Here is a 21,804-nt window from a genome sequence, read left to right as displayed (position 1 = left end):
GTGCTGCAAGAGGGTCTCAGCAGCAGGTTAGGACTCTGGGGAGGCTTTTGCTAATCATAGGATAGAGTCTGTTGTAAACCCGGTACTGGTGTTTCCTCAGCAGCTTCACCACAGGGTGGTCAGACTGGCTGAAGACACAATACAAATGTTAGTCAGTCCTCATCTGGCATGAAAATGTTGAATGTCCTGTTACAAAGTTAACCATGACAGCATCCAGCAGCTATTCAAGTTGCAATCAGATCAACTCAGGGCAACTAGGACCAGACAAATAATACAATGAGAACAAATAGAAATGTGGATTTGTCTACATCTACATTATGGCTTCAACTTTAAGAGGAATCCACAGGGTGCACCATCGTTTTGTAAGAGCATTGCACACATACTTAATGTAAATAAACACATTCTCTGTCTGTAAAGATAATGGAGGGGGAACACAAACACCTATGATTCAATACAACCAAGTCAGAGTGAGTGAACCTTTTAAACACATCTAAAAAAATCTGCTGTTCAGCTATCATTGAGATTAGTTTGAAAATATAAGCAGAGCTGAATGAGTAAATATGATGATCATATAATCATGGATGTTAGGATTGGGTGATATGAAATTTTTTATCATGATAACATCTTTGTCCATGTGAGTTGATATCGATAATTATCTCAATGTCAAATAATTATTTCTAATAAATTTAAAGGCTGATTTTTTGCTCCTGAGTGAAAGTTGCAGAAAGCAGAGAGCTAACTGTGATTTTAAACATAACTTTAATGTACTTTTACTTTTCAGAACATAGCAAACAATTAACAGTGGAACATTTCACAAAGCCAATGTAGAACATTCAGAACAACTAATATAAAACTTAACTCATGCAATCAGACCTCTATTACCGTGACATGAGTTTGCGATTCTTTTCTGTGCATGTAAATTTATTATACTGAACATTTATCCACCATGTTATATTTATTTATTAAAAAAAAAAAATCACATTATCATTTTATATCTCAACATAAAAATTACATTGTGATAATTATGGGGAAGAGTTGCTGCCACAAGAGAAGGAGTTTAAGTATCTTGGGATGAGTCTTGTTCATGGGTGAGAGTACAATAGAGCTAGAGATTGACAGGTGGATTGGTGCAGTGTCAGCAGTAATGTGGTCGCTGTACCGGACCGTTGTATTGAAGAGGGAGCTGAATTTACTCAATTTACCATTCATCTACATCTACATTCCAACCCTTACCTATGGTAAGGAGATCTGGGAAGGTGTCTGGGCTTAACCTTAGTGATAGGGTGAGGAGCACAGACATTCGGAGGGAGCTCAGTGTAGAGCCACTACTCCTTCACATTGAAAGAAGCCAGCTGAGGTGGTTCAGGGATCTGGTTTTGGTTTTTAAAAGGCTTGTGTTGCAGTCAGTTACCTGAGCAGGTAGGAGACTAGACGTGACACTAATGTAACATCATTTGGATTCTCCTTCATGTTGGCTTTCCACAGTTTGGGCCAATCCTAAAGAGACAATTCATGACAAATCTGATTGGTTAATTCATTATTATGAAACATCTCTTATTAACTGAAAGAGCTTCATATGAACACAGAGTTGTTTGCATTTCAGCCATTTCAGTACCAGTACCATTTCATACTGGTCAGATAGTGAAGACCCCAAAATGTCCTGATAGACCAACCAACAGATCACACTGAGCTCTGGTAAACTGTCATTATCATTTCATGTGTTTATACGATCACTCACAAACTTACATGGTCTTGTTCATACTCTAGTACGCTGGTATAGGAGAGTTCGCTGCTCTTGCTCCTCTGCAGTCATTGCACCAGATGCTGCAAATCTCCTGTAATAACAAAACACAGGAAAACATTTACACAGAACTTACAAACCTTAGAATGCATGAATGTCAAGAGTCATCAACTGTGTAGCTCTAAATGATTTCCAAAATTGACTAAACCTTTCCAAGGATTTACTGAGAGCTTTACCCTGAGATAACAACACAAATGGATAAAGCCACAGGCACTATAGGGAGCCTTTCAGACAACTGTTGGAGGACTGGTGGGTAAGTACATCAGTTTTCAAAGTTTAAAAGATGCTAGAAGGAACTGATCCTGAAACAGGGTACATGAAACACAAATTATACTCTGGTGTGGTCTTTTGAGGAGTGAATATACTATACGCAACATTTGTAGCCTTCAACGTGTCTATTAAGTAAACATTTAGGTCTTACTTAATCTGATTCAGTCAAGTCAGCCACATGTCAAGCTTCAAATGTTGTCACAGCAGCAAGTAAGTTTAGCTGCTTTCTGATCTAAGGGGGGAAGCAGCTTTTGGTGGCATGTAAAAAAAAAAAAAAGCACTTATACTCAGATACAACTCATTTTTAATGTGATCAAAGAAAGAAGCGAGAGGCTAAAAAAAGAATTAACCTAATCAATTGTGTTTGTGGACAACCATGGTGTACCTGTTAGCCTCTTCCTGTAGCCTAAGTCTTCTCTCCTCCATCTTCCGCTGGAGCTAATGTTACAACAAACATTAAGGAAACCTCCAAACATTGCAGTCCTCACATCAAACAGCTATAAGTGATGATGCCTTTGAATTTAAATCAGGCATATGTTATAAATACAGCCCCTGATGGAAATGGTAACTACATTCTGTACATCTATATACCACAGACAAATACAATCATTTTTGCAAACTGTGGTCACAAGGTCATCCATAACCTTACTGAAAAATACCCATTCAATAATGGAATACTGAATAATTCATTAGTTAAAGAACACAGAGGTGGAAATGTGTTCAGAGCAGGTAAGGATGAGGAGTGGTCCTTCTTTGAACCAATAAAGACAGAGTCTGATCTAAGTTATTCTCTCAAAACTATAATAACAACTACGGCCCTGATTTTTTGCATGTTAATGATAGTCTGGTAGCTAATAGACTAGAACAGTAGGGGTGTAATGATACATCGATATACATCGATTCAGTGATCAACAATCCAATAATATCAATCCAAACTGAAAACATTGATCAGACATCATAAAAAAGGAAGCACGGAGAGATCAGCTGGTTTCGTCACACAATAACACAGGCTACTGTTGGCTCCTGTGTGGCCAACACTGACAAAAATAACAAAAACTCCGAACTACCTACATTGACTCACTTTCAGCCCTTTTTTGTGGGAGGACCCAAAGCTCTCCTCCAAATCCAGCTCCCAGTTGATTACAGGTAGCTAACATGACAGACAGGCTTCACCGCCTCTAAGCTGGAAACATATTTATTAAACCTGGAATAACAGTACTTCAACATAACAGCCTGAACAGCGTTTCTTCACTAACCCAACACTACCATGACGTATAATATCACAGTCCATCACAACATAATCATTTGTAAGACACACCTTTCCTTTGAAATGGAGAATAAATCAGCAGTCTGGAAACATTTTGGATTTTGGAGAAAGGACAGGTCAACTGACAAAGTGCATGCTGTGTTTAAGCCATGCCACTTTGAGATAAAATACTCAGGTTTACACAAAACCCTGCTTTAATTTTACAAACAGGAATCTAATGTTCTCTCAGTTTTTCTTTATAGAATGTGAAAAACTTAAAGCTCAATATATTAAAATGTGGTACCTCATAGTGAACAGGATTTATCTATTTTATTAAAAGAGAAGATTGTTTTTCACTTAAATGAGCTCAGAAATAAAAATGTCAAATGATATTTTAGTTGCCATTTGTGATTTGATTTTAATGGAAGTGAGTGTTAAATCAGCATATGATATTGTCTCATATCAATCACTGGTTCCTGAATGGAATCAAATCAAAATCGTAGAAGGATACAGCATCCTGACGGGCCTTGGCTATGATGAGGTTCTCCATCATCTGCCGCTGGAGAGAGAGTGTCTGCATTGCAACAGAGGAGGAGAAGTTAATTACATGCATTCATGAAATCAACTATTACCAAGGAAAAATCATGTGTTGTATCAAGATGTGAATAGTTTATACAGAGATATATCCCATTAATTTCAGCACAAATATAAAGCTGTAAATTAAATTACAGCCAGTTTGTAAATATTATCAGGACAAGCAAGGGGTCAGATACCAAGTTTCAACATACTAGATGAAAAAAATTAAGTCTGAAAATTGCAGCCATTATGTCCTGGCCCATCCCAACTCCCATCTGAAGTCTCTACAACATGTCTAAACAAACATAAATAAACATGCTTCATCTTAAATCACTAAAAATGAGCCATCACCATGTTCCTGCAACAAGGACAGATACAACAGTCAACATTTATACCATCATAACAAAGATCTGCATGACATCTGTGGTGGTATCTGTCAGAGCAGTTAGCATCACAAACAAATGTCCAGACAACATAAACATAACTGTGAATGAAGTTATCCTCCTGAGACCCAGTAATGTGCATCTGTCTGACTTCTCAAAATGGCTACTAGCTTAGCAAGCACACTTCTCGGGAGCAAGAGGAGGTTGGTGTTCCTAAAGCTAGACATCAGTCTGTTTAAGGTAAATAAAACATTTGTAGCAGTTATTCAATGATACGCACTACACTTTATCCTCTGGGACAATTTTATTCAGTGTCCTGTCTACTGGTATTTTTGAGAGTTTGATTTGAATTTAGTTGACACTGGTACATACATTTACATACATGCATACTGAAAACCTTCACAGACATACATGCATACCTTTTCTGGTACATCCAGAAAATAGCCATATGCTCTCTAAGGTCACTGACAAATGCTTTCACCCTCTCCCACCTACTCAGCTTTTACATGTAACCAAACTGACTGTCAGCCATGGAAATGAAAGTATCACAACCCTACATAGTGTTAAACACTCAGGAGTATTGTGTGACAAAGTTTAGGATTTGGTTTACCATCACTGCTGGGACCATTCAGCACCATGAACCCAAACTACACTGCCATACACAGTACATAGGCAGTTATCCAAAGGAGTTTGGTGTAATTAGTTTATTTTGTGTTGAATGGTTAGTTAGTTTGAATGGTTGGTTGGTTAAATGAGCTGAGGGCTGTGCTATAAAAGAAGTTCAACATACCCAGGATATCTTTACAGTCACAGTCTGGCTAAGTGGTCTTACGATGCTGCTTATCAACATGTTAAGTCAACCCAGGATTTCCCGGGCGTGTTCGTGTGAAAGAGGTGGAGTTGTTAGTTAAAAGCAGCGTTGGCAGAACCATGAGTAGGTGTACCTATTACATGACAAGTAACGCTGATAGCTGCAGGTCGTTTAAGTTCTAGCGACGTCCATAAATGACATTTAACAAGGAGAAATGTGAACAATATGATCACATGACTAGAATAGAAACACTAGAAATAATTTCCAGTTATCAGTCAGGTTGAGGATTTATTGTGAATAAATACATAAATGCTTTTTACTTACTGAGTATTTTTGCTCTTTAGTCTGATGGTGATTTATTCTGAGTGAATATGTGATGCAGATAAACACTGACAGTAATGTCAGACTGTTTCTGCTGCCAAAGCAAAGAGGAAAGAGTTCATGTCTGAGCTCCATCTGACTGAAATGTTCATTTATAATTGTGGGAAATATTCAACAGTGTGTGGATAAAAGATTGTAGACATGGTGGAGCACTGTGGTGGCAAAACGGTTACACCACTGTCACATAACTACATGGTACTGGGTTTGGATCTGGCCTGGGACCTTTTTGCATGTAAAAAAATTTAAAAATAAAACAAACGGTGAGGATGGTATCTGAGCCAAGACACTGGACTCAAGTGTGTGTCCTGTAGGTTCACCATGTTAGGTGTCTGCATCTGTCAGAGTAAAGCATGGTAAAGAGTTTTATCCTATCAGATGAAAAGTGTAATGCAAGTGCAGTTTTTGTTGTACTGGCCCAAAGCCTGGCAGTTCAAGTCAGTGCACTGTGGCGTAGTTTTGTGTTTTATTTGTCCATAATTCATTTTGCATCTACAGTAATTTGTGTGATTGTGTGATACTCTAACTACTGCCTGGTTGACTGAAATGAGTCCTGTAAGACCCAAAGACCTTCCCTGTAAGATGGTCTGAGGTTTATTCATTTTATTTATTGAAACAAAAATGTTATGGCTAAAAGCCAAATGCTAAACTAACAAATTATAATTGCCCAATTTCAGTAAAGGAACGGCTTTCCTGCTGTTCACTACACGGATATACCATAGAAAATAAAAAAATAAAAACTCACCGTGAACACATCTTTTAATTCATTATACTTTTTTTAAAAAAAAAAAAAAAAACATTTTTTTCTGGCTGGCGGTTACAGTGAACCGACAAGATAATACCGAGAGCTGCTGTTAGCTCCCTGCTGACCGACGCACAGCTCCTGACGTCTCTGAATGTATGTGTAACGTTAACTCCCCGCAGTGTCAATTAAATAGCTCTTGTAACTTTACCTTTACAAACGCCTTTAGTTTTCTCCAGTACGCTCGGAGCTCCACTTGACACCGAAACATTTTCCGTATCTAAACGATAAGTTCACGTTACTTTAAAAAATGTCCAACACAGAATGGATATCAGAAGAAATGAGTTAGAATAACGATGGTGATAAATAAAACGTCTGACCAAGCTACAGGTTAAATGTGGCATCTCGCTTACCATCGTGTTTCTGTCTGCAGATAATGACCTTTTTCACCAAAGAAATGAAACCGACGAGCAGAGAACGTTTTTGTGTTTTTCAGCTGTGGCGTTATCTTTCCTTAAATAATACATGTGGTGAGGAGAACTCCACACAGCCCGCCCCCTCTCAGGTATTCACCTATCATCAACTACCAGGATACCAACCTGACGTAAATAACAGACAGGAAGTACCATAAATAGTTCAAAATAAGACCACGCAGAATGTCGTTTAAAGAGGCTGGGAATTATTTTTGCTTTACAGAGCGCTATCGTGGTTTTAAATACTTTCTTTATTAACTAATTGCATCACAGAGGAGGCAGGGTTTACACCACACCTGTTTAGTATATCAAATTTAAAGAATCAGAATTGAGCTTTTCCTTTGGACTAAGGAGAAACACACTGATGAAGGGGCTGCGTATGTTTGTGGAAAAAAGTCAAACCTTTTGATATGACAGTGGTTGTTTCAGTCATCCAGGCCGTAGCAAACAATAATCTTAGAAGACTTAGAATCTGCTGATCTGCTTGAAAAGATAACAAAATCATCTAAAGGACTTCAGATATTCATCAGTTCACAGTTTGACAAACTCTCTACAAATAGAGATGATTTAGTTCTGTGACTACTCTTCAAACTAAGATGACCCCAGACTGATAGAGAGCTTAGTCAGATGGTGCAACAGCAATCACCTGAGACTCGAAAAACCCCAAAACATAATTGGATTCATGAACATCTCAGAGATGTGAACATCTCAGAGATGTTCATGAGTCAGCATTGTGTGTGGTGTAGAAAAGGTTCTGCAAACCAACATGAAAACATCATCCCAGTAGTGAAGCAGGGTGGAGGGAGCATCATGAACTGGGTCTTTGCTACCTCTGGGTCTGAACAGCTCACCATCATCGGGGTGAAAATAAATTCCTGAGTTTCTCAGTGTATCCTCCAGGATAATGTCCACCAGCTGAAGATCAGCAGGACAATGACCCTGAACATCACAGTAAATCTGCTACAGACTTCAGACTAAGAAAGTCCACCTTCTGTAGTCAGAGTCCAGACCTGAACCCAACAGAGATGCTGCGGACTGAGCTCAGAGAGATGTTCACACCAGACATCCTGAGAATATGTCTGAGCTGAACCAGCTCAGTAGGAAGAAACTTCCTACTGAACATTGATTTGATCCACAGTTACTGGGAGAGCTGGACTGAGGTTCAACCAGTAATTAAATCCAAGGTTTCACTTTTCACCAGCACTGTGAATATTTAATGGGTGTGTTCAATAAAGTTGAATCAACAACTCTCTAAAATTGTTTGGATAAAAACTGAACATTACAACCTTCATGAAGGAGAATCAATTAATTAGATTAATTAAATTAGGGCTGTCGAATTGGACTGAATTAGTTTTGCCTGCTGAGAGCATAAAACAGAATCTACCACTCCTGGTCCACAAATATATAAAAACTCAAACCTCTTCTTCATATTTGAAAAGTCTCATTTCAGTCCTTATGCAAACTAAAAGTCACTTAACAGTTCTTATATCATTAAAACAAATAAATGACACTTATTCCTACATCCTTTACTCTAAAACACACACACACTCACCAAAGATGTCTTTTGGTAGGCCTGACCAGGTGTCAGCCTTGCTAGACGAGCTTCATAATCGGCTTTTAACTTCTGGTTCAAACGTGAAGCTTGTTCAATGGGTGTCAGCTCCCTACAGCACACACATGCATGCATAAACACAAACAAAATATACACAGGCAACATGTTACTTAGGGGGTGTGTCAGACCATTATTATCAGTTTAAACTCTTGTTTACAGAGTGCTGAATATTTAAAATCAGCATGGACGATATTCCGATAAAAAGCTCATACAAGCACCAACAACATTCACAGATGGTGATGAAGAAGATGGTTCTGCAAATTCAATCTAATATTGTTTATGCAAAATATCCTTAGGGATAAGGAGAACTGAGCACAAAGACAGCAGTGAGAAGAAGCAAGACTATTAAATTTGATTGTTTTGTTTTTTTCATTTATCTCTAACCACATGTATAAAATGTGACATTAAAGAGTGTAAGAATCTGTCTGATGTTTAGATCTGTTGGTCAGTTCAAAATGTATTGTTCTAAAAGGTATTCTGACTGGTTCTTGTTCTTCTCTGTTATCCTTGCTGTGTTGAATGGAACAATATTTGCCTTCCTTAATAAAAACAGCTCCTTACTTTTTGCTTGTGCCCTGTGACTCTACTGTTTGAAGTCTCTGGAAGACTTCAGGGGGCAGAAAAGGGGAGAGCTCCCCGCCACCATCTGACATCACCCTGCGGTGACCAGTCTTTGCTGGGCTGGTTGCTTCACACCCTGTGTCAACAGGAACACCAGATGGAGGGACAGTGACAGCAGAGGTCAAGCAGAGAGAAACCCCTAAAGCAGAATTCAAGTTAGCAGTGGTTGAATGTTATGTTTCAGAGATGACTAGAGGGGCGTATTCACCAGTGTTTGCAGCAGTGGTGATTGGGAGGACAGCAGACTGATGGGGTTCTGATTGGCCAGGTGAACAGGAAGAGGACGCAGAGGCAGAGGAAGAGAAGTCAGGGGGATCAGGGCGGTTCCTCTCTATAAATGACTTGGCTCGCTCCAGGCACTGCTCAGCCAGTCTCAACATCCGCTCCACCGCTACCATCTCCCTCTCCTCAGAGGCTGCGACAGAAAGAAAGAGAAGACAGAAAAAGTTATGAGAGGTACTGCTGGATGATTCAGCTAATGCAGGTACATGAATACTACATGAAGGTCATCACATGGGATTTAAGATCTGAGTCACATGTGTGCCAATGATCAAGCACTATATTCAGGTTGATTAGTTCAAGTCTGGTTAGAATGATTAACTCTTGTTTGGTCCCATCTGCCAATCCACTGACAGCAACATCAGAGATGTTTCTCTTTTTTATAAATTTCATCTGAGATCATCAAGAGCAGTATATAATATGATCATCTGGCATATGTGCATGATTTCATTACATGTATACAATATGTATAATAATGTATACACCATATATCATGTCTATCTATGCATAATAGACTTAAACTTAATTAAACTATAAACTTTATATACGTGTATATCTTTTTCTCTTGCTCATTCCCTGTTTTTTTTTTTTTTAATAAGAAACATTTTGTTTTGTTTTCCAATCCTGCTCACTTCCTGTCAGTTCAAAACAGTGGGCACATTATGAAAGAGACAGACTGAGTGTTGCAACGAAACCAGAGAGAGTGAGTAACAAGTAAAAGTCAATAGGTCAATATTATTGATTTCTTTTTAAATGTAGGTAACAGTGACATAGTAAGCTGCCTGAGGCCTGTACTACGAAGCGAGGTTACTGGCTTATCAGGGTAACTTCAGTAACTTGGTGACGTCAGGTGTAACTTCCCGATTAACCTGTACTACGAAAGGTGGATAGGTTTTACCCGTTTCTATTTTATCCAGGTTGAGTTTCCACTGAGGCTGAAATACTGTTAACATGAAGTTCATACTGAACATAACAGCATTACATTCATACATATATAGCCTGAGTGTTCATCATTAACACGTGGGTCACATGTCATTTTCAGACATGTGACCCACGTGTCTGTGTCCTTACATCTGATATTACATGTGACAAGTCTCCCTGGCTTTCTTGGCAGCCGGGGTTTTACATTGTGTCGTTAAGAGTCTCTGAAACTGAAACCTGGCTGTGTCAGGATGAGTATGTTAGCCTGAATGAATCAACCCCCCCCAGTCATATTAATACTCACATTCCCAGAGACACTGGCCGTGGAGGTGGAGTCGCAGCCATTTTCAACTCCACTTTATTAATTAACTCTAAACCTAAACTCAATTATAATTCATTTGAAAGTCTTGTTCTTAGTCTGTCCCACCCAAGGTGGAAAACATTAAAGCCAATTCTATTTGTTGTAGTGTACCGTCCTCCTGGTCCATACTCTGATTTCTTATCTGAATTTTCAGAGTTCCTGTCGAGTTTGGTTCTTAAAACAGATAAAGTTATTATTGTAGGCGACTTCAATATTCATGTTGATGTCAACAATGACAGCCTTAGCTCTGCTTTTTCCTCTTTACTAGACTGTATTGGCTTCTCTCAGTGTGTAAATAAACCCACTCACTGTTTCAGTCACACTCTCGACCTTGTTTTAGCTTATGGTATTGACATTGAACATGTAACAGTCTTCCCACAGAATCCCATTCTATCAGACCACTTCTTAATCACTTTCGACTTCATATGTCTCTTGACCCCATCCCAACTAGGCTGCTTAAGGAAGCTCTGCCCTTAATTTGCAGTCCTGTATTAGATATGTTAAATCTGTCCTTGTTAACAGGTTATGTTCCGCAGTCGTATAAAACAGCTGTAATCAAACCTCTTCTAAAAAAGCCCACTCTAGATCCAGATGTATTAACCAACTACAGACCTATATCTAACCTCCCCTTTCTTTCTAAGATCCCGGAAAAAGCAGTTGCAAAACAGTTGTGCGACTTTCTACAGGACAATAGTTTATTTGAGGTTTTTCAGTCAGGATTTAGGCTGTATCATAGCACAGAGACAGCACTTGTAAAAGTTACGAACGACCTTCTGATAGCATCAGACAACGGACTTGTTTCTGTACTTGTCTTGTTAGATCTCAGTGCTGCTTTTGATACAATTGACCATCACATCCTTTTACAGAGACTGGAGCACTTTATTGGCATTAAAGGAACGGCACTAAACTGGTTTAAGTCCTATCTATCTGATAGGCTTCAGTTTGTACATGTTAACAACTACTCCTCCATGTACACAAAAGTTAGACATGGAGTTCCACAAGGGTCAGTGCTTGGACCAATCCTCTTCACTCTGTATATGCTTCCCTTGGGCAATATTATCAGGAAACACTCCATAAATTTCCATTGTTATGCAGATGATACACAGCTTTATCTGTCAATGGAACCTAATGAAACCAATCATCTAGCCAAACTCCAAGCTTGTCTTAGGGACATTAAAATCTGGATGACAAGCAACTTCTTACTACTAAATTCAGATAAAACTGAAATCATTATAATTGGTCCTGAACACATCAGAAACAAACTTTCTAATGATGTAGCTCCACTAGACGGCATTGCCCTGGCTCCCAGCTCCACTGTAAAGAATCTGGGAGTCATCTTTGATCAGGATTTGTCCTTTAACTCACACATAAAACAAACTTCTAGGACTGCCTTCTTTCATCTGCGTAACATCGCCAAAATTAGACATTTTCTGTCCCAAAAAGATGCAGAAAAACTAGTCCATGCATTTGTTACTTCTAGGCTGGACTACTGTAATTCATTATTATCAGGCTGCCCCAACAAGTCTCTAAAGACTCTGCAGCTGATTCAAAATGCTGCAGCACGACTACTGACAGGAACTAGGAAAAGAGATCACATTTCTCCTGTGTTAGCCTCTCTACATTGGCTCCCAGTCAAATCCAGAGTAGAATTCAAAATCCTCCTCCTCACATACAAAGCCCTTAATGGTCAGGCTCCATCTTACCTTAAAGATCTCATAGTCCCCTACAATCCCACCAGGACTCTGCACTCCCAAAATGCTGGTTTACTGGTGGTTCCCAGAGTTTCCAAGAGTAGAATGGGAGGCAGAGCCTTCAGTTATCAGGCTCCTCTACTGTGGAACCTTCTCCCAGTTTCGGTCCAGGAGGCAGACACCCTCTGTACCTTTAAGAGTCGGCTTAAAACTTTCCTCTTTGATAAAGCTTATAGTTAGGGTTGGCTCAGGCTTGAACCATCCCTTAGTTATGCTGCTATAGGCCTAGACTGCCGGGAGGTCTCCCATGATGCACTGAGCTCCTCTCTCTCTCTCTCTCTCTCTCTCTCTCTCTCTCTCTCTCCACTCAATATGGATTCATATCCCATGTTACATGTTACTAACTCAGTATCTCCCCTTTCCTGTAGTATTGTGCTCTTCCGTCTCTCTCTCGTCTTCTGTCTCTTTCTGCAGGTATTTCTGCCTCTGGAGCTGTAGAGTCTGATCTGTGATGACAAGTCTCCTGCTGCTCCTACAACTCCACTCAACACCTGCTGCTAGAATTAGAAATTACTTATACTGCTATTAGTTGTATTGCTGTGTTAGCAGTTAATACTTTAATTATCACTACTATCATTACTACTGCTGTATTACTGGCCTCATCTTACATCTGATATGGAACCTGTGTTATGCTATGTCCTTCTTTCGCTATTCTCTACCCCCTCTCCCCCCCTCTCCCCCTCTCTCTCCTTCTTAACCCAACCGGTCGAGGCAGATGGCCGCCCACCCTGAGTCCGGTTCTGCTCGAGGTTTCTGCCTCTTAAAAGGAAGTTTTTCCTTGCCACTGTCGCCTAGTGCTTGCTCTTGGTGGGATTTGTTGGGTCTCTCTCTGTAAATACCTATTTTAAAGAGTACGGTCTAGACCTGCTCTATATGAAAAGTGCCTTGAGATGACTGTTGTTGTGATATGGCGCTATATAAATAAAATTGAATTGAATTGAATTTAAATTCCTCAGTAAATCCACAGAATTAACGTGTCCTCTTCATCTGAGAGATACAGTGCACTCCTGTTTTATGAACACGCACTGACTCCGATTATGTTAACACCGACTCAATTTACCGACATTTGAACCACCGTTGTAGTACCGTTTAACACAGACCGAGGCAGTCAGGGTTTGTCAACCCCGACTTTCACTGATAACCCCGAGTTAAATCAGAGTAGGTTAAACTCCCTTTGTAGTACAGACCTCAGGTCGTTACTCTTACTTGGTATTCCAAAACATTTCAAACCACTTGTAAAACCCAACTTTAAGAAAAGACAGAAAGATAAATCTGCAAAATGACCCAGCAGTGAGATTTTACAAGCATGTGAAGTGAGTGAACATAATGTCTATTTGCTTGAAATTCATTCTTACGTTTTAGTTTCAATTGGTCCGTACTAGATGTTGGCAAAGGGCTGAGAATTTCCTGTTATTTAATTCAATATGAATATGCCCATGTCAGTAAAATTAAAAACCCACAGCACACCAATGTTAACGATACCAGATGCCTGTAGTGTGTGGTCTGACCACATTATGTTGTATATACTCTGCTTTCTTTAGTGTCAATACTTAATTGCCACTTGAATTTGGGTGATAGGACATTTGGTTTTGGTGAGTTTACACAAAATAAAATGAGAAACCAAAGGATTTCACATGATCACAGTAAACGCATAAAGTAGCTGAGAGACATAAATAAAAACCAATGTCTCTACTGATGTAACAGTTCTTACCAGATAATGAGGCAGGCTCAACTGTTACTGTGCTCTCAATAGCAGTTTGATACATTTTTAAATAAAATCTGACTTTATCAGATGAAAACAGCAATTGTTTAACTTGCTGCTACATGTTGGGACTCAGCCCATTCAAAATGGAGGATGAGACCAAATAGTTCCTTTTGTTCTACAGACAAAGGAAAGCCATTGAACTCAGTCTTGCAGCGTCCTTCACCTTTTCACACCTAAGTGTGAAACCTCCAACTCCAGCTGCAATAGGTCACTGCATGGCCAAATTCTGTGATGTCACCTGTCAGTTGGGCAGTCTCAGGAGTTGTCTTGGGTCTTCTAAAGAGAAGTCTCTCTGTCTTCTCAGCCAGCTCCTCACATAAGGAGTTGAGCTCTGCTTTTGTCACTTCTGCTCTCTGACCTCCATGAGGCCTTCCTGAAACATAGGCCTGCACTGGACTGAACTTTGGTAGCAACGCGAGAGCCTACCAAAAAGAGATTTATGATCAAACACAGGTACGACACGAGGTCTGCCAACTGGGTTCAAAAAAAGGAACCATACCACAGCACAGAGGAGAGTTAGCCTCAACCACCTAACTCTGCAAGAAGAACAAAGGATGACGACACTGGAACTACACAGCCAGGACAACTGCAGTTTACTGGACTTCATCAGCACAACAGGACATTGCTAGCAGCACACCAAACGCATCTTCTTTTTCCCCCTGGACTTGGTAACACAATTGGGCCTTTACCTTAACTTGCATAGCACTGCTTGGCTAAGCATATGACTTTCAATTATTCCAGTGTTGATTTAGTTCAGCATATTATTTGTGCACTGTTGTTCTGTCTGTTTATAGTCAGATTACTGGTCGTTAGCATTTACACACATGTAGGTACACCTCACTGTCTTGCATGCAACTGCTAACCTGTCTCTTTCTCTGACACCTTCTGACTTCGCCTTAGACAAAGGAATGCTTCATTGTTAACCTCCCTTTGGTTCCGCCATCTTGGTTGTAGTTCCTTTGTTTTAAGCCATGGCTTAAGTCAGCCATTTTGCCATTGTTTCCAGAGAGAGAGAGAGACAGACACACACACACACACACACACACACACACACACACACACACACACACACACACACACACACGTATATAGAGTTTGTAGATTAGGTTAGAGTTTGTGTTTTGTCATTTCATTTAGTATTTGTTCAAATAAACATGTTTGAACACTGAATAGTGTGCTGGTCTTTTTAATGTTGCCCAAAGTGAGTATTACCAACCTCTACGCTGCAGAACGACTTTTACTTTTACTAACTATTGATATGGTAATTTTGGTTGTAGTTATTAACTTAATTATTAAGTAAGGTTCCAAATTAATAATTAGTATAGTTCATGAGACTGATTTAATGAACTGGCTATCTGGTGCCCCGAGGTGGATTTCATGCAAATTAAATCCTACTTTTTGTATAATAATTAGTTACTTAATATTAATATTTTTACTAATTTGATAGCCAGTAATACCTAGTTGACCCCAACATACATCTTTCTGCATCTCAGTATATATATCTAACATCATATTGTCATATGCCTTTTCTCACATCTTACTTTGTGTCCCGGCTTCCTCCAAAAGTGCATGGGATATATAGTTGATGGTCCGGAGGTATTCACAGTAAGCTTCCTGCAGAGAGACCACAAACATGTCAAATCCTTTTATTTTCAAGCTGGACAGTAAATAATGCAAGATTCACACAGAGATCATTATCAATATTATGCAATTCATCAATCAATTCAGTGGTTGTTTGTACAGAGATAATGTCACATCAGTGTCATGCTTATTTGTTTATTGCACATCAACCCCAGCAAGACAAAGGAGGTGGTCACCTCACACTGCACCAGTAAACATCCATGGTTTGGACATTGAGGTCGTGGAGGAGTACAAATACCTGGGTGTTTACCTCAACAATAAATTGGACTGGTCTCACAACACCAACACCCTGTACAAGAAGGGCCAGAGTCATCTCCACATACTGAGAAGACTGAGGTCCTTTGGTGTGTGCAGGCCACTGCCAAGGACCTTTTATGACTCTGAGGTGACTTCTGCCAACTTTTATGCAGTGGTCTGTTGGTGTAGTGGATCCTCAGAGAGGGACAGGAAGAGACTGAATAGGCTGGTAAGACGGGCCGGCTCTGTCCTGGACTGCTCTCTAGACTCCACTGAGCATGTGGGTGGGAGGAGGATGTTGGCCAAGCTGACATCTGACAGCTGACAACCCCTCCCACCCCCTGCATGAGACTGTGGGTGACCTGAGCAGCTCCTTCAGCAACAGACTGCTGCATCAACGGTGTAAGAAGGAGCGCTACCGCAGGTCATTTATTCCAAAAGCCCTGTACATCACACTGTACAACACTAGTCTGACTCAACAATAAACCTGCACTCTGGACTCCATTTCTGGTTACTTTTTTGCACATACTTTTTACCTACCTCACTGATCATCACCTTTTTCTGTAATAGAAACTGCACATTTATGTTTATTACAGAGTTTTATGCTGCTTTTGCACTAATTTAATCCATGTTTATCCATCTGTCTTTTTAATATTGTATTTTGAGTTTGTTCTCACTGTTGCTGTAATGAGTGAATTTCTCACAAGTATGATAAATAAAGTCTATCTTAATCTTAATTGTTAGACATACTCACTTATACGGAAATAATTAGATTCATAACCCAAGGGTCATGATCCATGGCCTCAGCTCCTGTCTTCTTCCCTCACCTCCCATCCACCTGTCTACCCCACTCATCCTCAAACCTTTAACCAATCATTAGCTCGACAGCTTTTACCACCTGCACCTCATGGACTGATCAACCTGGGACTATACCAGTTTTAGGTTTAGTTGTCTATTACCTGTTTTGCACTTGCTCCCTGTTCCTCCCTGTAAGCCTGCTTTTTGTGATTAAAATATCTTCACTCAATCTGTCTGATTATGAATCTGCATTTTGGGTACCATCCTGCTGTTTCCTGGCTTCAGCTGTGACACCAAGAACATGACACAATGTCAAGATTCAATTTGTTGCTTGCTGAATTTTGTCTCAGTGCCAGATTTGGTCATTTCAGCATTCATTTCCTAAACTGTACAAGTTAATTCAATCTGTCTGTCTGTATATAGTGCCTGTTGCCAAACCAATAATGGGATCTGTTCTGGCCCCCCACGACCTGGAACAGGATATAAATTATGATTTATTTTATCAATTAGGTAGTTTTTTTCTGTTTTATATGAAATTCCATTTGGTGATAAAGGACTTGGTCATTAGTTTTAGTAGTAATAATAACAACTATTTCATCAAGACTTGCTACTATTTCACTAATTAATGGTTTGGGGTTTGTTTGTTTGTTTCATTTTCAAGAAGAGAAATTAAGTTTCACAAATCTGAAACTGTATTTTAAAGAGTCTTTCGCTTGTCTGTGGTAATTTAATCCAATTTTTACAAATCTAGTCTAGGTACAACGGATATAATCTAGACCTGGTCCAATGTAGCCTAGATGGAAAAAGTACCGAAGTAGCTCCTTCTTGCTTTCATAAATAAAATAGTTTTAACAAACTTGAAAGTGTGTTTCAAACCGGCAATAACCATGTCTCTCACTCTTTACAGCTCAGGAGGACTGTTTCCACCACTGCGATTTTTTAAAAAAAGTATTTAAAATGAGAAGTCTGGTCGAGGTTTTCTCTAATTAATGACAAACTTGTGATACAGGATGTTTTATTTTTTTCGTCACAGCTTCCATACAAATGTGACCTGACGTTACTGAAATAGTTCAAAAATAAAAGTACAGTGCTTGTTATTCAGATTAATTAGTCTCACGGTTAAAGTGATGAATATCTCGTGTTTTTGGAGGAATAAGCAAACTTACGTCTAAAATCATATAAATAACATTAGCTACATGAACAATGAGCTGTCAGTAAAAAGGATAAAGTTAGTGGTTCGTGTATTTAATGACGAAGAATAATAATACTTAAAGCGTCCTTAGTCTTGTCTGGTCCATAAAGTGTGTGTAGGTTATAACCCGGAGCTGAAGTGACAGGCTAGCTAGTTAACCCGCTCACAGCCTCCGTCTATTTACATCTCTACTGTCACCACAGGAAACTGTCTCTACCTCATGTCTGCTCCCTCCGTCCAGCTGGATCGCTACTTTGGCCATTTTCATGGCATTTTGAAGAGGTTTCACGCCACTGTCAGCTGTGGCCATAGTAATGTCCGGGTCCTGTCCTCTTTTTCCCTCCCCCCACCCCTCCTTTTTCTTCTGCGTCTTCAGTCATGGCAGAAAGTAAACACACTGTAAAAGTGTATACTGTCCCCTACTGTACGGGAGTGGCAGTCAAGTCTCGGCGGGACTCAAACTACAAACTATAAATCCCCATTCCAAAAAAGTATGGGACGCTATGTAATATGTGAATAAAAACAGAATCCAGTGATTTGCTTCTCCATACCAGCCTATAGTCAACTGAATACAGCACAAAGACAAGGTATTTAATGTTCAAACTGATAAACGTGATTGTTTTTGTTTGTTTGTTTGTTTTGAAATAAACTCACATTTCTGAAGTTGGGAGTGGAGCATGTTTACTGTGTTTCATCACCTTGTCTTTTAACAACATTCAGTAAGCATCTGGAACTGCAGACACTAATTGCTGAAGTTGCGAAAGTGAAATTCTTTCCCATTCTTACTTGATGTACATCTTAAGTTACTCAACAGTCTGTTGTCATATTTTGCACTTCAAAAATCACATCTTAAAACCCACCTTTTTACCTTGGGTTTTAATTTGAGTTCAGCTTGACTCCCATCAGATTATTTTATGTTGTGGTGTCTTTTTGTTTTAGCCTGTTTTTAGTCTTATTTTATTTTATTGATCTATGCTTTTATTTTGTTTCTTTAATTCTTTCTTAATCTTCTCTCATTTGTAAAGCACTTTGGTCAACCTTGTTGTTTTTAAATGTGCTATAGAAATAACATTGACAATTGAAATTGACAAAAAGCGCCACAGATTTTTAATGAATAGCAGGTCTGGACTGCAGGCAGGCCAGTCTAGTACTTGCACTCTTTTACTGTGCAGCCATGTTGTTGTAATTTGTGCAGAATGTGACTTGGCATTGTGTTGCTGAAATAAGCAGGGATGTCCCTGAAAAAGATGTTGTCTGGATGGAGGCATATGTTAGTCCAAAACCTTTCTGTACCTCTCAGCATTAATGGTGCCTTCACAGATGTGCAAGTTACCAATACCATGGGCACTAATACACCCCATACCATCACAGATTCTAGATTTTGAACTTTGTGCTGATAACAATCTGGATGGATAGATGGATATTTCACAGCTGTATCTGGGCTCTGAGCTGTATGAAAACACACAATGATACAATAAAGTCCTGACTTCATGATGACTATGATTTTTCAGGTATTGGAGCTGAATTGTGCAAAATTTCAAGTAAGTCGTACTTAAGACTGAGACATTATAGGCTTCTTGTTGTTATTACTTGCTGTTACATTGATAAATATAAGTGTTACAGCAGTTGTTATATAGGCCACACCTCAGAGAGATAGACAATAGGGAAATGGTAGGGTAAATCAAAAACAGGCTTAGGCAGAAATGGTTATGGCCTTTACTTAAAGTTTGGTCCCACAAACATATTTTTCTTTTTTCTTATTCCTAACTCACTGTGGGTGCTTTAGCTGATACACTGTGAACTAATGAAGCAGTTACGAGACCCTAATTAAGTGAGTGGGTGTTTTGTGACTTAAATAAAGAAATTTTCATTAACTTTTAGATTTTTATTTTTTAGAGAAAGATATTTGCAGGATTGATTCTCTGTCAATAAAAAGTTACACTAGACAGTGCAGGTCCTCTTCTTCACTGTAAACGTTACTCGGCCCAGGTTGCTAACGTTACTTCGTTGCTGTCATCAACGTAAGGCCCGTGGAAAGAGCTGTGCTTTGCCTTGAAAAATATGCAGAGGACGACTTGTTTCAAATATTGGTGAAATGTTTTAATAAAAGCAATTGCTGCATATGTGAAAGTTTATTTTTTATTATTAGACATTGCAAAAAAATCAGAATATGTTGAGAAGGATTGTCTAACGGAGTTGCCCTCGCCAATAAGGGATTGAGAAAATAATACATACTATACATAATCATTTACGTTACACCTTAAGCAACATTAAACTGTTTGTGCTCTCTGTTATGTTACAGTACCATAGAGCGGTTGGATATGAGAAGTTTGTCATTCTGGGCAACAGGTGAGTAAAGTATTTGTTTATTTAAAAACACCATTTGATTATTAAGTTCATCATGATTTGGAAATAAATTACATTTGTTTATTCTCTCCCTGCAGGATTTGTGTGACCTCAAAGTAAATGGATTGGAAGTGCAAGTTGTGCTCTGTATCCTTGGACACATGTGCAAAGTTATTTAGGCATTATCAATTGCACCATAACCACTTCTCAAGAGTCAGCCCTCTACCATGTCGGTACAGTGACTGCATTTGTACTTTCCAGTCATTTAATGCAGTCAAAGCTCATTTGTCACGGTTTCATAATGATACAGGCAGAATAAATATTTATATGTGTACAGGTGTTTGCAGAGTTCCATCGAATTACAAACGTGAATCTACACAGCCAGTTTTACTGTGAACTTGACCGATACACACCAAAACTAGTTGCACTGTATTGACAGAAGTCCTCAAGGACTGGAAAGGGAGCAGAAGCACTCCGAGAGATGCTGAGAATTTATGACTTGGAGGTAAGTTTATGTTTGACTTTTCCATGGGGACAATGCTGATCATATAATGTGTTGTCATTACAGATTACAAAAAACTTGTAATTGTTTTGTGATGCCTTGATAGTAGTCAATCATCCTGCTGAAGATAGATTACTATTTGTAACATAAGTGAAGCATTACATTGTTATACCAGTGACATGGACTGGGTATGCTGGCAAAATATTTCTATAATGATTTTTCTTTTTTCTCAATCTAGGAAGAACATGACATCAACATGCGACGCACTCTGGCTCTTTGTGCACTTCCAGTGTTCCAGAAAGTGTTGATGTGTCTGAAAGATAACAAACCATTGAAACCATGCCTACTCTCCCTGAAAAATGATTTGTTAAAACAATAAACAAGGTGAGAAATGCCTGCTGAGTGCAGGAATGCATAAATGTGATTGTAACGAAGGGCGCTTCGTTACCAGTGACTGTCGGCCTTGGCTTGTAAATATTGTATAGTGGGGGAGAGTATGACGATTTTACTTGTACCAAATGACTACAAACATGAACAGCGACATTTTGCACTTTATTATTCACAGAGCGTTGTACAGGATATTTGCATCTTGAGTAGTAAGGGTAGATTGGTTACATGGCATATGTATTGAACATGTCACAATACAGGTATCGGGTGACCGGCGCTGGGCTCTACCTGGAAGAGAGGGGAGTTCGGTTAGGGTCCGATGGCACGATGTCTATTTTAGTGAGAAAAAGGTGGTCAATACAAGGAAATTGTTAGGGAAACACTTACCGGTCCGATCTTGTGTCTGCTCCCGTGTTCGGCCGAAAGAAGTCCCCGGCGTACGAACAGGGTAAAGAACGTTCCGGGAGGGACCAAGTGGCTGATTAGGTAGAGGGGATCTGGGTGAATTTGTATGTTGAATATATTGAATGTAATTGTGTTTTTGGGGTTTATGTTTGTTGGGAGGTGAATGACAGGAAAACACCATCGTAAATATTTTGCTAAAATTAGAAATTACGTCCTGATGGAATAATTTCACTTGGGAACAGAAATGGAGCATACCTGTCAATGGTATGATGCAAGGTAGTCCACCAGGGACACAGTATAAAAGGC

The 21,804-nt window shown here is 39.3% G+C and overlaps 1 protein-coding gene and 1 long non-coding RNA gene across 2 annotated transcripts; both read right to left on the bottom strand.

Annotated features, from left to right (window-relative positions):
* Positions 1-16: 16 nt before the first annotated feature.
* On the bottom strand, positions 17-19,200 carry LOC108902233 (VPS9 domain-containing protein 1-like). Its single transcript, XM_018703997.1, is given in 12 exon segments — positions 17-128; positions 1,412-1,497; positions 1,747-1,779; positions 1,781-1,835; positions 2,457-2,509; positions 3,829-3,891; positions 8,233-8,344; positions 8,854-9,052; positions 9,122-9,328; positions 15,532-15,604; positions 18,076-18,228; positions 19,192-19,200. Coding segments are annotated over 12 exon segments (1,155 nt in total).
* Positions 19,201-21,239: 2,039 nt separating this feature from the next.
* Positions 21,240-21,520, bottom strand: LOC108902234 (uncharacterized). The gene is made up of 2 exons (XR_001964036.2): positions 21,481-21,520; positions 21,240-21,381 (listed from the first exon to the last, which is right to left on the bottom strand). It is a non-coding gene; the product is annotated as an uncharacterized LOC108902234 (long non-coding RNA).
* Positions 21,521-21,804: the final 284 nt, after the last annotated feature.

The sequence above is a fragment of the Lates calcarifer genome, unplaced genomic scaffold, assembly GCF_001640805.2.
Source record: "Lates calcarifer isolate ASB-BC8 unplaced genomic scaffold, TLL_Latcal_v3 _unitig_4795_quiver_1711, whole genome shotgun sequence".
NCBI classification, from domain to species: Eukaryota; Metazoa; Chordata; class Actinopteri; family Centropomidae; genus Lates; species Lates calcarifer.
This window is presented reverse-complemented; position numbering and strand designations above follow the sequence as displayed.